At 37.8% G+C, this 18101-nt stretch overlaps 2 protein-coding genes across 3 annotated transcripts in view; one reads left to right on the forward strand and one right to left on the reverse strand.

Moving 5' to 3' along the window:
• The window catches only part of RAB31 (RAB31, member RAS oncogene family), a 62456-nt gene extending 54106 nt beyond the window's left edge, over positions 1–8350 (forward strand). Inside the window, exons 7-8 of the mRNA XM_068192399.1 lie at positions 4115–4855; positions 5216–8350. Of these exons, the coding sequence (XP_068048500.1) occupies positions 4115–4212 (98 nt within the window). The 3' untranslated portion in view covers positions 4213–4855; positions 5216–8350. The remainder of the gene's footprint in view (positions 1–4114; positions 4856–5215) is intronic.
• PPP4R1 (protein phosphatase 4 regulatory subunit 1) overlaps positions 1–18101 on the reverse strand; it is a 283628-nt gene that overhangs the window by 137258 nt on the left and 128269 nt on the right. The gene's annotated exons all lie outside the window — the stretch shown is intronic.

Below are 18101 nucleotides of genomic sequence, written 5' to 3' on the forward strand. Positions count from 1 at the left end.
TAATCTCTTAACAAACCTCAGATTCAGTAGCAGGAGTTGGAACTCTACCAGGCTTTGGAGAAGACTCTGACCTTCATCCTGGACTGCCTCAGCCCGACTCAAACATGCCAGAAAGGAGGAGATGCAATTGCTTTAATGCTTTTCATCTGTTAATCTGGATGATTCACTTCAGAACTGTGACAATTTCTGTAACTCCGCATTTGAGCAGTTTCTTGTGGCACTTCTTATTTTACACACTGGAAATGAGAGAATGGAGGACACCAAGACCTCTTCAGGAATGTGCAGACATGGATGGTTACAAACAGTTGCACAAAATCTGTGAAACGTGGTCTGAACCTTAGTGAAATTAAATCAAAATATATAATCTTACATTTAATAATAGTGCAAAATCAAATTTTAAATTGCAGTCAGCAACTTACTCTGTAGGAATATCAGCAATAGAAACCATATGGAACTTTTGTACCATCTCAGTAATATTTTATCCCCAAGTTCCTTGTTTTACCAGTTCAGCTGGAGAATTCTTAGATAAACGTGCATGCATTCTCTGTGAATAACTATTTCTGGAATCCTAAAACACACTCCTGGTGATATTTGGCAAGCTGTGTCCTGCTCTTCAAAACAGGGCGAAGACTGTTTGTGGTCTAGTTTGTCATCTTAAGTTAAGCAAGAGATGAGAACAGGTTGTCCTGAGGGGGTGGATGCCTCATCCCTGGAGGTGTTCAAGGCCAGGCTGAATGGGACCCTTAGCACTCTGATCTAGTGAGTGACATCCCTGCCCATGGCACGAGGTTTAGAACCTCCCCTGATCTTAAGGGCCCCTCCAACCCAAGCCATTCTATTATTCTAGGAGTTCAATCTCTGATGGTGCTTTTAAGATGACTCTATCTTCACCAAGCAGTCTTCAGTTTGAAGAGAAATTGCCCTAATGTTTTTATTTCTTCAGCATGAGAATTGCAGGGCTGGATGTCAGAGCACTGCTGCTTCTTTCTGCTATAAACTGCATGAGAGAAATAACCTACAGCATTTTTAATTTATGGTATTCAATACTGGGATATTTTTATTACTCTGGAACAGAGACTATGGATGCCAGTGAGATGCAAATTTTAAATGAGTATATACTTTCCAAAATTAATTCAGTTTGTGACCTCTGTTGATCCTGACTCAGTGCCAGCTATATTTGAGTTAGTGTCAGCAATATTGATGCCATATTTATCAGGAGCTGAATGACAAGATGAGATGATCACAGTGCTTTTAGGTGGCAATAGTGATTGAGCTGGGTTAGAAGCAGGAAGTGTAGATGCAGGATCAGCATTTTACTCATCCTTAGTGTTCTGCTGCTGCTTAGGCCCTTTTCTGTTACAGTCCCTACTGTCAGGGAGGCCTAGGGAAAGACAATAAGTCAGACAAATTTCTGACTGATTTTTTTTTTTGTTCACTTTCCCTGATGCCTGATGAAAAATCACTGCATTATTTGCCATGGAGCTGGTTCTCAAGTGTTAGACTGAGTTTTATGCTCCAAGATAGTTATTCCTGTCATGGTAAAAGCTGCTTGAGCAGGGATGTCTTGTTACTAAAATTAAAATGGTTTAACTTCATAGTTTAATAATTCTGGTAATAAGAGAAGTAAAAAGTGAGGGAAGAATCACCTACTGAAAAAAATATTCTCAAACTCAAATAAAGTAAAAGTTTAGACCATTTAAACATTTATTTCCTTACATTGATTTCAAGGAGGGGGTCATGGTATCAAAATAGCAGAAAACATGGCTAGTTCCTGACAAACAGTACTTAAGTTCAAGACTAACTGACCAGCAAATAGGTCTAGAGATTTTTTGGTTTTATTATTTATAGTTGTTATCTGTGTGGGTTTTATTGTTTTGAGAAATTACTTAAATCTGGGTGATTCTTAGCAACATATATTGTGTCCTGGTCTGAACTGGACAAACAGCTCCCTGACCTTGAAGCGTGCAAGATTTATGCTCCAAAGATAAGTTTGTCTGCTTCCTGGCATACACACCAGGAGTACTGTAGAAAAGACTTGGAACTCATAGGAAATATGAAAGGCTGAATGAAAAACAAATAATGTCTTTGTTTAATGCAGAGTTCTAAAATGAAAGTTAGGCTCGTTTGCACATTAAAGCTCTCCTCTTCCAAAGTCATCATTAGAAGAACCAAATGTTTAGAGGTATTTGCTTAATGGCAAATTATTTATGGAAGCCATGTCTGTAGATTCCAGGTGTTTTAGCTGCATTGTGCTCTCTCTGGGTCAGATTGACAGAGTTTTATTTTGCTGGGACTGAGTTGGAAGCCCTTTGGAAGTGTTAGGTACCGTATGCAGAAGTTCCCTGCAGGTTTCTATAATGACAGCATTGTCTTCTTGGAAAGCCTGTCACAGATAACCATGTTCTTCATATTCTCTAGAGTTTTAAGAATTAGTGGATTCTTTGTCTCCAAACAAAGCCAACAGAACTAATGCATATAACAGCTGGGTCTATAACCACCTATTCTGCTTTTTATTTTATTTTACAAATGTGGAGTTTGAGAACAGAATGTTAAGCAGGATGTGAAGCTGCTATTTTAGTGACCCAAATAGAGTTCAGCATTGTAATGTCAGTGCTTATACATGCTTTGGCCCTCAAGATACACATTTTTCACTCTGTTGGACCAGATACAGTATCTTTACCTTAGTAATGTGAGGATGTTTCCCTTTCTCATTCAGTTGTACAAATACACAAAATTATCTGCTTTAAAAGTCACACTTTTCTTGTACAGCATACCTGTGCAGAGCTAACTGAATAAGAGAAAATTTGAATCTTGGCTAAAGGTAATTTAAGGACAAGTTTTACAGATCAAATTTTGCCATTTGATTTCATTGGGATTGGATTTTACCTGAATGCTTTTAACTCGCCCACCCACAACCACTCCCCCAAATAATTTGTAGGACTCAGGCTTCAACATAGTTACATAATTCATAGGACATTTGGTAAGAGAGAGCTGTGAATAACTGAAGCAAAGGATGGGGAAATCTAAACTGTAAAATCCACCTGGATTACGATGAGCTGTTCACAGGAACTCTGTGTTCTCTGAAACTGGTATATAAGAAACAAATGTTAAATATTTTAACTCATGTTATTTAACATGGGTAATGTTAAACCTGGGAATAATTAATAAAAATGGATTCAGCTTCAGAAAAAAAAAATTAGGAAATCCACAAAGTGAAGGCAAAGTATGTTACCATGACTGTAAAATCTCAAGGTACTGATGGAGAGCTTACACAAGGGTTTAATGCAAAAATCAGCTGCACACTAGAGAGAGACACAGGATGGATTGGACCTGGGAGAATTTTTTTTCCATTTATTATTCTTATTATTAAGCACATTGTATGTTGTCCACTAATAGGAAGCCAGTTAGACAAGGGATGCAGCAGTACTGAAAGAACCCACAGGGGAGTGAGTTGGAGCAGTGCCCTTCTGCCCCAGGAGAGATCTCTGGCTCTTCTGTAATGGCTGAAGTTTTTTAAAACACTCTAAATAATTACTCCATAAGATGATTAAAAAATCAGGAGAGTTTGCAGGGGAGGGGGTGATGGTGATGTTAAGTAATCGAAGCTGTCAACTGGAAAGACGTGGGTATGCCTAAAAAAGGAAGGGATTCAATAGAAAGAACAGATCTGTTTTTCTTTGTCAATTGCGGGCACCATGTGTTTAGTTACAGTGCTTTGTAAAACTCCAGTGTGCTAGGACTAAATGTCATGCAGATTTAGGATGGACTCTTTAAACTTGCACCATTCACATTTAGGTGGAACTAGGAGAAAGAAGAGAATTTTCTCCAAGTTGTAAGGAGCTCAGTAATGTAACTATTTTTAAAAAAATTCATAATATAATAGAATTTCAGTGTACTTCATGTCTTCTCAATAGTCATATTTCATATATTTTTTTAATGTGAAAGTCTTTTTTTGTGAGGAGGATACAAGGGAAAATATTCAAGGTATGGTTGTTTTCTTGTGAAGTTTCACAGATGTAATTCTTATACAAGCTAAATTCTTCTAACTGTTACCTGCATGGTGTGTTGTTCTTACGTTAGGAAAATTGAATTCTTGTCTCCTCATGTGTTTCAGGTCAGCAAATTCCACCCTTAGATCCTCATGAAAACAGTAACAATGGAGCAATCAAACTTGGAAGGCAGACTTCACAGACGGGTAGGCGGTGCTGCTGACCCAACTTGATCTTTTTTAGATTTACTTGAAAAACAGCACCATTTGCTTTTTTTTTTCACTGAGAAAGGACTTTGTGATCTCAGTGACGTGGCTCCTTATCTTGAAAGCAGTAATTTCAATACTTCCCATGAGCAATAACGCAAGGACCAGAAGCAGAAGGCTTTACTTCAAAGGGATTTTGCAAAACCCAGTTGGAAAATCCTCTCTAATATCCTGTCAAAATTACAATGTCAAAGTACTCCAATTCTCTGTTTAAACCAGTGACTGTTGTTTTGATTTTTTTTAATAAAAAGATCAGTTTATATATAAAATTTAGGTTTGCTGCAAAAACTTATCTTCTTACATTTGCAAAGTGGACTTTGCATGTTTTTAGACTTTTCTCTGTAATAAAAGGGTGAAAAAAAACCCATAATACCTGAATCTTGGCTTACAGATTCTCTGCCATCTTTTTAGCTGGACTCTGCTTCACAGTTTTTCTAAATCTGCAGCTTCAACTCCTACTTTCAGTAAACATCAGCAAGAAGTGGACTGAATTTGCTAACTGAAGAAAAAAATGGATCCAAAGGATGAGTGAATGCAGTTTTTATGGACTGGAAGTCAAAATCTGTGTCAGGAAGTGCTGTGTATATGGAAGAAGGAGTAGTCACGAAGGAAACTGCTGGACCCCATACAGTTCCAGTGTGCTCCAGAAAGAAGTGAAAATGCAGCCACGGTGTAGACTGGAATGCTCCCCTGTGCAGGGTGTAGGTTTCAATAATTGCTGAAAATGTAAAAAGAGCATAAATACAGGCTTGATCTGCACTGCTTACCAGGGTTCCTCCAGATCTGTGCTCCAGACCACAGCTGTCTGTGTTCAAAGTTGCGTATTCCTTGGTTTCTAAAAGAGGGTGCCACAGTGCCCCACTCCTCATGGTCTCACTGCTGTGAGTTCTTCTTTGAGTTCAAAGAACAATATTTCTGTACAAAAACTGCACAAGAGAGCATAATATTATTTGGGGTTAGAGGCTGGAATCCAAAAAAACCAACGTCAATGTTTGCTTACAGATGTAATTCCCTGAATTTGTGGAATCATCTTCTCAATTGTGTGGGGATGTGGTGTGGAAGGCACACTATGTGATATCTTTGAAGCGTGATGCACTTGGAAATGCAGTGGAGGAAAGAATTCCTACAGAGGGTTGTGAACTAGAAATAATGTAAAACCGTATGTGTTTTCAACTTCTGTCTTTCATGAATGTGTGTGACTGGGATGATAAAATCCAAATTTATCTTCTTCATCAATTTCATTGGAAGTGGGAATTAGAGTAAGAAATGCTGTATTCAAAACCAGAGCCCAGCCTGAATTCCACAACATTAATTTATATCTCTTATGAGGAAAATTATCGCCACTGCACATTTTCAGGAGGGCTTATGAAAAGCAAACAAAAGGGAAAAATAACTTTCCCCAATAATTCATGAGCAGGCAGCCTAGAGCGTTGTTTCCTTGTTGATACATAGAAAAGCAGACCTTATTGGCTGGTTGTGAGATTGCTTAGATAAAATGTCACTAATTGTTAGGGCTTGAAACAGAGCCAGATAAAATCAACAGGAACATTTTGTCTCCAGAGGCTCTGGAGTAGCATAGGTGGGAAATATCCCTCTGCATTTTATCTAAGAGCCTCCGCTGCATTGTTTTTTCACATATAAGTAGTTTCTCCTATATTTTGGCCTCTTCTGAAAACACTCATTCTAGAAAATACGGCCTTGGATATTTTAGCTAAACTTTCAGTTTTCAGCTGTGCTGATATATGATCCATGTCTCTGACTCATTGCAGCAACTATTTTACTGATAATCTAGGGTTATTTAAGTGAAAATTCAGTAATCATCATTGTTGATAGCTGGGGAGGGAGACAGGCTCCTTTAGGGAACATTTAATTCCATCCCAGTACAAGCAAGTCTGCCAGGGATGCCTGGCTCTTTCTCTTGGCTGGGGAGGGAAAAGCTTAACGTGGCCTTCAGTGCTAAGGAAATACCAGACTTACCAACATCACAGGTTCATACATTTTATGGGGTCTGTGACCCAGTGCTGGAAGAGATCTTATTCCTCCTATGTAAAATCCAGTAAGAGGCTAGACCAGTTACCCAGAAAATGAGATTGAACTTAAGTTTTTAGAGGTGTCATAAACTTTAGTTCAAGGTATAGCAATTATCCATAATTGATTTTTAAGCTTTTATATATCATTGTTGCATATGTTTTTTTTTTTTTTACCATGGCATCTCAAAACTTATTAAATCCTAATTGAGATGTCTGAAAGCTATGTAAGACAATTTGGTGAGTACCTTGTATACTCTAATTTATGTTAGAACAGGCAATTGATGCTGATCTTTATGGGATGTTGTCCTGAACAACCAGCTCTCACAGCTGGCTTTGAGCAGTATGTGAATCAGAACAGGTTTATGAGTTATATGTTGAAGTAGTTTTAAATTGGAAGTTTTTACAATGTATCTCTGACAGATTTTAAAATGTGAATGGTGACTAAATAGGTTTTGCTTTTGGTGGGGCAAATCTAAATCACTTTATTCTGATTTTAGTCAAGAAAAAGATTGAAATTAATAAGGAATCTGATTGTATAAATTCTTGAGATTTGGGTTACTGGAAGCTTCAGTAGGGAAGTCCGAAGCCAGAAGAAAAATAACAGGCCAATGTGCTCTGCAGAGCATCTTGCATTTTCTCTGAATACAGGGCTCACCTTTGACGATATTGTTGCCTCTCTGCTGTTTGTCAAAGCCAAGGCGCAGCCTCCTCAAATGGGGCAATTTTTTGTTAAAAAATAGTGATTTTAAAATGTAAAATTAACGATTTTTGCTTCAGTTGGTTGCCTGTGTTTCTTGGAAAGTACCACCATCCTTCATAAACAGCCAGAAAAATGACAGAAAAACCCCCAATCTCAGAGCTGAAAGTTCTGGCAGCAGCTGGAATTCCTCTTGGTAGTTAATGGCTGGTGAAAAGCTAAATTACTGTACTGGAGCACCTGACTTGTGTAACTGATCTTCTCTAATAATAATAATAATAATAATATCAATGTTGCAGTTCTTGGTTAGCCAGCTGGTGTTGGATTTGTCCAAGACTGATTTTCACAAGAGAGCTGGCAGCAGGACTGAGGCACAGGCCGTAGTGCCAAGGATATTTGGTGGAGCTTGTTTGCACTGTGACTCAGGACTGTGACTGTCCAGCTGAGGGTGACTTGCTTTTCTGGCTTGTCATGAACAAGTTAAAAAAAAATTATGAAGGAACTAGTTTTTGTATATGCTCTGCATATATGTGTGTATATAAAGTACAGTTTTATGTTGTTCTGTTGACATGTAGTGTTTTCTCACTATGTCTGATTCTCATATACTACACATTTTATTCTGTAAGTACAATTTTCTGTTAATGATCATTTCACCTTTATGAACTTAAAGTTGTGGATCAAAGGTAGCAAGTAAATGTGCATAGGTACAATTTTTGACTTGCCATTCTTGTGCATGGAAATGGCATATTCTAGAAAATGTTTGTCTTGCAGACTGAGAAATCTAAAAATGGCCATTATTATTCAGGAATCGGAACTTAGAAATAATAAAGTGACACTCAAAAAGCTTACTGTTTTTGCTCACAGTACAGCATGTCTATCTAAAGTGCTGCAATGTAATATGAGTCTGTATCAATACCTAAAAAAACTTACTTGTCATCCCATGTCTTCACTAATCCTTCATGGCACATGGGAATAAGCATGACTAGATAGGTTACATGTGTGAGCATTCTGGCTGTCATCAGATTGTTTCACTACAATGATATATTTTACTAACCTACCCTTAATTATTTAAACCAGCGTCAGTGATAAATTTCCAGTTTAAAATCACCTACTAGGTACTCTTCCTCTGTTTTGTTTATATAAGGGCTTTGATTGGGCTGGACCCACTCGCTTCATGTATGGGATGCTGCAATCTGTTAATACTTTCCCTTCTGTTTTACATATTAATTGTATAATACCTAATAATATTTTCCCCCTAAAATGTAGTTTTTGTGTTTTATTTAACCTACAATGATTAATGTTAATAAATGTTTTACATGCCTCTGAATTGGGGCTGTCTCTGGTTTCAATAAAGCAGAACAAAATAGCTTCCATTTTGCATGTCCTTTGCTCTTGAAAAGGGCTGTCTGCAATCTGTGGATTACTTGTCTGGGATTTGAATGCTGCTTGAAACGTGTGTGGCTAGCCTTTTAGCAGAAAGTGAATGCATTCCTGGGGGATCCTGCAGTCCAGACAAACTCCCAAAAACCAGAAAAAGAAGATATGAAAATCCTTTTTCTGAATTATTTGATTTATCCATTAGAAGAGAGGGACCTGAATGGCCAGCATCTGCTTACAAATTTAGAACAGTAGCTGTCAATAGAAAGGGAGCTTCCAGTTACCACTTGCTTTGAATAGCAGCAATGACTAGTATGGCTTGTAAGACACTTCGTTTTTTGTATGCTTTTATTTTGGTGTACATTTATTTTTTTCACTCTACTTTATGTCCCTCCCTCAGACTTGTGTCTAAGAGTTAAGAATTAACACTCTCTTAAGAAATATGCAGTATTTCATTCCCCTTGGTGCTATTGTTACAAGAGGTATTTAACTACACCAGCAGATTTTTGCACTGTTTTGTTCATATTTTCACAGTTGTTACAACAGCTATTGGGACTATGAATGAAGAGCTGGGTTTTTTAAGGAAAAACAGGGTTTTGGACTAAGACTTTTCTGACTACAATGATAAATTCAATGCACAGCAGTATGCAAGAAGCAGTGTAACTCAACAGTACAGAGCACCACTTGTCTGTGTAATGAGAAACCAGTGTTTCAAAGAGGTTTCATACATTGTGAGTTTAGTTACTGCTGGAAGATACATGGGATCTGTTCCCTGCTTTAAAGCAATTAAAATTATCTTGAAAAAATTACCTATCTTACCTCCAGCTGTGCATAAACAAGAAGGAACCCAGGTACATAACCGTAAACTTAGAGGGTGATGTACTTCATCTATGGAAAGCCTAAGCCCCTTAACTATTTTCTGTGTGTTGGAAAATCTGAAGAGAATGCTGTTTTGCCCTTAGGTGTTTGAAGAGAGTTGTGCCCCTGAATAGATGAGTCCTTGTGTTGTCAGTGGGATGTTTTACAGGACTTGGAAGCATGTGCTTCTGGTGCTCTGTGTTAGCTTGGAGTTAAATTTAGCAATGAGAGGGGAGCTATACAATTGGCTGGAAAATAAATCTCCTCTGCTTTCCTTTTGAAGATTGAAGGTTGTGTCTCAAGGTACTTAAGGAAAAGTATTTGACATTTCAGCCTTCAAAATCTTCAACACTGCAGCTTCAGTCTCTGCAAAGAGCATCATAGGACACCCTGCTGTGATCTCCTGTGCACTGCACTGAAATCAGGACAGCAAGGCTGATGAAATAGTCTGTGCAGCTACTTCATACCTCCACCCCCTCACCTAATCTGCAAAACTGTTTAGGCCACTACCAGGTTTCCCTCCCTTCCCTGAAAGGAAAAGAGTAAGCTGCAGGATTTTTTTTTTTTTATTATTCTCTCTCATTGTTGTTTTATACAAGGCTACAGAATAGTTTTCTATAAAAATGTTAAAACACTCACAGGAGGATAGACTACCTAAAGGTGTTGTACAAATGCCTTTGTTAATTGGTGCTGGTCACTCCCTAAGGACTTGACGTCAATGATAGTTTGGATGTCTTCATTGTGTAATGGGGTTCTTGGCCATCAATAAGATGCTCTTTTGATCTACTGTTTTTTGTCAGCTGGACCAGAGATAAAGTCATTGCTTGATATAAATGCTCTCTCACTGTCCAAAAGTAAGACTTTTCACTAAAAACTATAAAATCAATAGCTAGCCACATTTAACAGGTTAAAGATGAGAAAGAATAAGTAATAGCATAATGTAGCATAATACAGCTTTTTTCATATCTATTTCAGGTGGGTTTCTTGTGTTTCAATTAAGAAGAGTCCTTATTACAAAATGCCTGTATTTCTGCTACTACCAAGTGGGTCTTGATACAGATTAGTTTGCCTTATCACGTACCACTGCTGTGTATTTTGTTCAAATAGGAAGACAGGCTCTTGATAATCATTCATAATCCTTTTGTTTTCAAGACATATCACCTACCACTGCTGTGTATTTTGTTCAAATAGGAAGACAGGCTCTTGATACTCATTCATAATCCTTTTGTTTTCAAGACATAGCTCTAGAAGTGTTACTGGAATTGTTTTGTAACACGGATGTTGTGAAAACTTGAAGCTAGTGCACTGATAGAACTTGAAGTGTAAGAGACCTGTACAAACTTGCATTTAGTGTCACACTAATGAACAGGTTCTTAATAAGATAACATTATTTAGTGTGGAGAAGAGAATTTTGAGGCTCCTGGTTAGGTATTAAACATTTAACAGCTTGGGAAGGATTTCTTTTATCTCGCTGTTAAATTACTCATTTTTTATCCCTGAGACTGCCTGAAAGACTTAAAAAAAAAAAAACAAAAAAAAACAAAAAAAAAAAACAAAAAAAAAAAAAAAAAAACAAAAAAAAAAACTTTCTTTGAAAAGTACTGACCTTGTTTTCTCAAAACCTCCTGAAGAGCCCAAGCTTTCTCTCTCCCATCATCTGTCAAAAGTTTTTGGAGACACACCTTATTTATGATGAAACACTCAACCATTCTGTTTGCTACACTGGGAATTTAAGAAAACAAAAATGCCTTTCCCCTAAAGTCCATTTAATTCACATTTATTTTACTTAGTGCCACTCCTGCTCCCTCCACAGCAGTAAAATTCATGTTTAAATAAGAAGATAAATACCTTACAACTAAATCCCTATTTCCCTACATCAATTAGAGTACCCTGGGAAAATGATCTAATGATCTGTTACAGATTAAAACAGAAATAATCCCTACACTTCCGATTGCATATTGACAAGAACCAATCAATAAGGAAGTCAGCTTACATGTCTGAGAGATGCCCTTGAGGAAAATGAACATCACATTCCTTCCTTTTGGTCAATATAACATGACTTGGGGGAACAAGTGATAGCGTTGTTGTTACTAACGAAAAATAAATTAAGAATGTTTAGGAGGAAAGCAACAGTTTCTCTTCACTTGTTTAATAGGGTTGAAATGTAGGTTAATCACCTTATAAAAGAAATCCTTGTTACCTGTCATCTTCAAAGACACTGACAGCTTTGCTGACAAATATGTGTTGGGAGTTCTCATAGGGGTTTAGGAAGAAAGAGCAATGGATGCAGCCTGGATGACACAATGCATTTCTATATTCCAGCTCTGCAAAAAAAACCACGTCATCACCAAACATATAGAATCACTACCAAATATCCAAGTTCTTGTGTGTGTTCATCACTCATAACATGGGAAAATTTTACACCATAGATATTTATCTAAAAAGAATAAAATGTGTAGAAGTAATCTAATAAGAGCCCTCAGAAAGAAGGACACTCAAAATAAAGACGTAGCTTTTCTGTGCTATTTCTTGAGACAGTCAGAAACACAAATGAGAATTAAATAGCTTTCCTGGCAGCATTCCCTTTAGAGATAGTTTGTCCTATGAGTTTTGCCACACTCTGTAAGTCATTCCTGATTCTCAAGGAAAATTTGCTTTCAAGGTGGCAGCCTGAACTGCCTGCTGACACCCAATCAGCTCCCCTCCTACACTGCAGCCTTTGACACCAGAATGGTTCTCCCCATCATCTCAGTAAGAAGGAATGGAAGTCTTGATATGTGCTGGAAATATGAACTCATATTGATGTAGGAAAAGGTTTCAACAGATTAACTTGTTTTCTTATGACAAAGATACCAGAAAAGGAAACAGTTTTTTAATATATATAAGTTTTTCACTACAGTATTTTTTTTCCCTGCAATGTTTTAGGTCTGGAATTTCTGGAGGAGAAATAGGTTTATTGGAATGGGAATGAATCCAGAATGTCTTGTTGATTACAAAATTCTGAAGAGGGAATATAATGTTTAGAACTGAAAAGAAGGGATGAACAACCTGAAGATGCCCTACCCTGGGAGATCTTCTTCATGGTGGGACACAACCCCTCTGAGGTGATAAGAAACAAAAGCTATGTCTGTAGTACAAAATCTAGATTTGGAGTAAAAAGGATACCATGTTGTAAATGGCCAGCGTGCATAGACACTCATTTCATGGCACAGCCACGCCACCTTAACACCATTGTTACTTGAGAACTTTAGCTAATAAATAAGCATAAACAAACACAAGATTAGAGTACATCAGGTGCCTACGCTCCACCTATTAAAAAATGATACTATATCTTTACCTGTGGGTATGCCTGAATCTACCAAGTGCAAAGTCCACAGAATAAAAGATGATACCCATTCATGCAGTCCATGACACACCAGTTACTTAGTTGGAACTCTGGACAAAGGGCTTGGGCTAATACATTCCAGTACATTTATGTAGCCACCCTGCCTGCATGGTTTAGGTTTTCATGATGCTTGATGCTGTCTGAATGATGTCTTGGAATGATAGGTGCTTTTGCACAAACTGTTCCAGAGAAGACTAAAGAAGAAAGGATGATAAACGTATCCAAGTAGATTTATATTGACTGATTTAACCACAGCATGTAGTATGTACTGAAGTAGTTGCTGCTGGCTTTACAATAACACAATATCCATCACTGAAAGGTAAAATGGAAGGATTTTTATTTTAAATCTCTCGGGAGGAAATTGATGCCTTAGAAAATCCGCAGGGCTTGAGTCATCAAGTCAGTGGGCATGTCTTTCAGACGCTTCACCTTATCTCACTGTGACTCACACACCAGGGAAAGATGCACACCATGGCAAAAAATTGCACCCTCCCCTGTGTGATAGACACAGCTGAAAAAATTACACGGCCTGAAGCAACTACTAGATTAGAAGGAGAGTTGCCATCTGAGAAGCCTGTTTCTCATCACATCCATGACAGCAAGGTAAGAGTGTCTGGGAGCCACAGGTTTCAAAGCTCTAAGAAAGTGGTTACTTAGCTCTTTGGCAAAATGACTCAGCCCAGGTCTCTGGTAGTGCAGGATAGCCTGAAGTTATTGAGGCAGCTTTCTGACAGGTCTGCTTTCGAAGACAGCTGGCTTTCCTGGTGAAATGGTGCCAGGATTCCCATGAGAAGTCCTCATTTCTCAAGAAGTTCAAGGAAAGACATGATGCTCACCATTTTCAATCAGCTTTGGAAATTTTCCTTCCATTTAGTGGGAGCTCCAAGCCATAACAAAATCCTGGATGTCAGGTAAGTCCAATATATATTTCAAGCCATGTGGCCACAGGCAGGAAATAAGAGTTCAGGAATTTGTGGTTTTCTACTGGTATCCTCAGATCATTCTGGAAATGTAAGGAGGCTGTGTTTCAAGCTAGGCCATCTGATTTTATACACAACCATGCCATAGAAAGTGTGTGATGAGGTGATGGAAAAACTCTTATCAAATTTTGTAGTTGTCACTATTTTAAACATAACGATTAGAGTAAATAATGTCACAGTTATAATTTGCTTGCATCTTTTATACCCAGAGCAGGTCTGTGAAGAATGTGCATCAGTAACAAAACATTTAACCAAATTAAAATATTGGATGTTCAATCTTAGGTGGGGCTAAGCCAATAAGATTACCCTTTAGGCCATTTGCACATTCTGAGTTGGGTTTCCGAGCCTGGAGTGCAATCTTCAGCAAATCTCAGGAGGACTGATCTGGATAGCTTTGATGCAGAGCAAAGCAAGGAGCTCTATCGTTATATTTTTACTAGGTCACACTTTAACACTGAGAATTAGACTCTTCTTTAAAAACTGTCATGCATTTGGGAAAGCTAGTGTATTCCACTGACATCATGTGTGGTATTTCTTGACCATTTTTTCTTTTTATATTTACTGAAAAGTTAAATGAGGTTTTCAATCTTACATTGGTCTCTTAGAGAGTGAACTGGATAGAATATGGAAATGGCCTAAAGAGTAACCTTATTAGGGCTTAGCCACTCCTAAGATTGAACATCCAATATTTTGACTTGGGTAAAAGTTTTGTTATTGATGCTTCATCTAAAACCCAGCTCACCTCTCTCTGTCACAACTGTATACTCTCTGAATAGCCAACAAGAGCAAAATACAATGATTTCTTTTGTCTTTGATATGAATTCATGTAGGGACTAGTTTTTGGATAACAAAACACAGTTTTTACTAAGCTACTTTGAAAAGCTGGATTTCTTTCTGTTATCATAATGAAGCGATATATTTTTTTTCACTCTCACTGTATGTATGAGAGAATGTTCATCAGTGAAAACAAAGCACATTTAAATCTTCAGGCTTCAATGCTCCCAAAGAGTATGACGAAAAAAAAATTGTGGAAATACTGTTGGAGCCGTTCATCTTCATTCTGAAATATATATTGTTGGTGCACACAGGAGATTTCAGATGACTGGTAAAAAGTGAATGTGGCACACTGTAAAGAATAAATGCAAGGAGCTTTGGATAATTATGAGCATTATATAGACCCTGGGCAAAATACAAATGAAAATAAATTATAAAGACAGAAATAAATAGAAATTAATTCATAGGTAGTATCTTATGTCATGTTAATAAATATATTTTTTGTGTGGAAAATACATGCATTCAAGCAACAAGATAAGACTAAAATACAATTGCTTAAGATAGATGTATTGAGTTAATACACATGGATGAATTTAAGTCATTTGATGTAGCCCTGCATGACAATCTGGTAAAAAAATGCAGTACTATACAAAATCAATTTACTTATATCAAATGCTCTGGGAACCAATTAGCAGCTACATCAGCATGTTTCTACTCTCTTCTAATGGGTTACTTAACAGCTTCAAAGGAGCTAATACAGCTCAATATCTTTATCAGTGATCTGGAAGAAAACATAAACTCTGCTTATAACTTCACAAATTACACCAGAATTGCTGGAAAGGAAAGAATGAAGAGAACAAAATTACTTAATGGTATTGAAGATGGTGCTTCAGATCTTGAGCATTAAGCCACTATTTAAAAAAAGGATTAATCTCAATGTGGAAGATAACACTAGCTTCTGTCTTCAAATGTGGGATCCTCTGAAGCTTCTGGTGCTGACCCAGAGAGAGAGTGTGATTAATGAATAGAGACTACTCTCTGATCCACGGAGGTTCCCATTTTCCTCATTTCTATTATGTGCCTTACTCATAGAAGGAAAAAATGCAAGGAATGGCCTGGTATAGGAAAAAATCACATTCCAGATTTGCAGTGGCTAATTCTGTTTTACTATTAGATTGCTATTAATTTCTATTAAATTTCTTTTTCTCACACTAGGGAAAAAGGAGAGACAAACTGACCAGCTTCCTTTAAAGAGGAAAGTAAGGGAAGTTTGCTGGCCTGGCTGCAAGCTAGCGGGAACACAGAGGCACGAACAATATGCATAAGGAGAGAGGGAAAGGGGGGAAAAAACAGCAAAAGACGACAGAATTTTTGGGGTGATGGACTGGGAGCAGAAGAGTCTCTCTCTCATTGTAATTTGTTTCCCACTGAAGAGCAGAATTGAAGACAAGAAACCTGTGGCATTAAAATAAAGACTGCACAATTAAAGTGTGTATTAAAGGCATGCTCACCAAATATTTACAAGCATTTAACTTAATGAATTTAACAGTGAAAGTCTATTTATGTTTATGTCTGCAACAGGTATATAGGCCCAGTGCCAAAGTAGAAGGTAAATGAGTAAAGTCTAACCTTCCTTGCTCATGCTTGGTGTTGGAGGAAGAAAATGGCAGATATTCACAGTTGTAGATGTAATACCCTGCACATGGCATAGCAGGTGTCCATATCATAGGTAGAACTCTGCTAAAGGACAGAAGGGACTGGGTTGCCCACAGGGAAGGGGAGAATCAGAAAAACATGACAGATTGCTGACTGGCGAGTGCACATGGATGAGGAGTGGAAAGGTCCCACATGAGCTAATCAAGGTCAGAGCATCGTTTGCTACATGGGGCTTTCTGCAGGCCTTTTTAGCCCTTGCAACTTCCAAAATGCTGCCAGGTATTCCAGCTTGGCCTCTGCTAAGTGTTCATGCCTCTTTTAAGGTGACCCACCAAAGTACCAAAGAACAGAATAAAGCCTGAAAGACACAGCCCTGTTTTTGTGTAGTGTATCAATTGCATATTGAAATCTAACAGGTCCTCATGGATATCATTTGTACATAAGCGATAAATAATTCAGTATCTGGCAGTCAAAGATTCCATCCATAATTATATGCATACAATTTTCTTTTTTTTTCTCCCCAGAATGCAAAGTAAATATTTCATAAATGATCTCTCAGGTAGAGTGTTCAAGCTTCTGTGCAGACACAGAACACATCTGCACCAAACAAACCAGAGAGGGCAGATGATTTTAGAAACCTTGTGTCTTTACTCCTAGACATAATAAATTAGTCAACAGGAAAGAGTTTTCATCTGTGTATTAGCCTCACATTAGCAGGGGCTTCCTGTATCAGTTAAAGAAGCATTAGGAGCCATCCCTGTTTCTGCTACAAGACAAAGGTAACGGTGCAAGAATTTCCAGGAGATGCCCACAATCCACAAAAGCAGAGTGGCTATGGATGCCCACAGGAGCTGTGATCCTGCAAATATGCAAGCTCATAACTTTATGTAGAACTTCATGTATCCAGTATTCCTCTTAACGGCATGCAAATGCAATTGCAGAGGCAGACCTTTAGCTGGCCTAAGTGCTTGTGATTTAAATGATCATTCAGAGTGGAGAAAAATCCTTATGTTATTTGGTAACAGACCATGGGAAAATGGATATTTCCTCATCAGTCACTACACAAATAATTGAATCCACTGACAGCTTTAATGTCTCCCTTTCTTTTGCTGTGCTCATTTTCCGGCTCTCAGCTAATTTGATCTTTTGGCAGAGACAAACATTTCATTCTCATGTTCATGATACCTATTTATTTTTAAAGTGTTGTTAACATAGTTTCAGCTGTCTCTCTCTGTCTGGCCCTGCCTAATTGATGTAAAAAATAGCTGTTTAAAATGTTCTTCCTTGAGAAAAGTTCCTAAATCCCCCCAGAGATCTTCTTCTTATGTCTGCATTCAGTCAATTCCACTCAATTTTATAAGAAAAATCTAGCACTGCACCTTCAGAGTGTGTTTACTTTCCCTTGTAAAACCATTGCAAACTAATGTGCCCTGGGAAAAGGAGTTGGATTCTTCCCATTTGCAAAGACCATTAACGAAAATGTGGACCAAATTCCATATGCAGCTCCAAATTACACACTCACTCAGGGCCTGATCCAATGCTTATTAAAGTCACTTGGAAAATTCCCCCTGAATGGGCTGTAGCCCAGAACTTGGGAAGTGGACATTTCCATTGCAGATGATCAGTTTAATCTTTGAGCAGGCTGGAATTCATGCAATGATAGACTCACAGGACTGGAAAGGACTTCAGAGGTCACATCTCAAGGCAAGATCAGCTAAATTTACATCTCCCAACAGATGTCTAACCTGTTCTTGAAGGTCAGTGACTGGGACACCATGGATTGTGCTTCCAGGCAATCTTTTTTTCTTAATTATCCTTACTCTTAAAAAGTTCTTCATACCTGCTGTAAATCAATTCTTGCTCTGATCTACACCCATTACTTCCTGTTTTATTCAAAGTGAGAGAAAATGAATTTTTTTCTCTTTGCAATAGCTTTGAATATATTTGAAGACTATTACTGAACACGTGAGACCCTCTTTTCTTCCTTAGGCTAAACAACCTCAGTATTTCAATCTGTTCTTATGTTTCAATCCATCTGTTTTCTGGATCTTAGTCAATACAGGTCCTTTCTTCTGGACTCCCTTCACTT

The sequence above is a fragment of the Anomalospiza imberbis genome, chromosome 1 (assembly GCF_031753505.1).
Source record: "Anomalospiza imberbis isolate Cuckoo-Finch-1a 21T00152 chromosome 1, ASM3175350v1, whole genome shotgun sequence".
NCBI classification, from domain to species: domain Eukaryota; kingdom Metazoa; phylum Chordata; class Aves; order Passeriformes; family Viduidae; genus Anomalospiza; species Anomalospiza imberbis.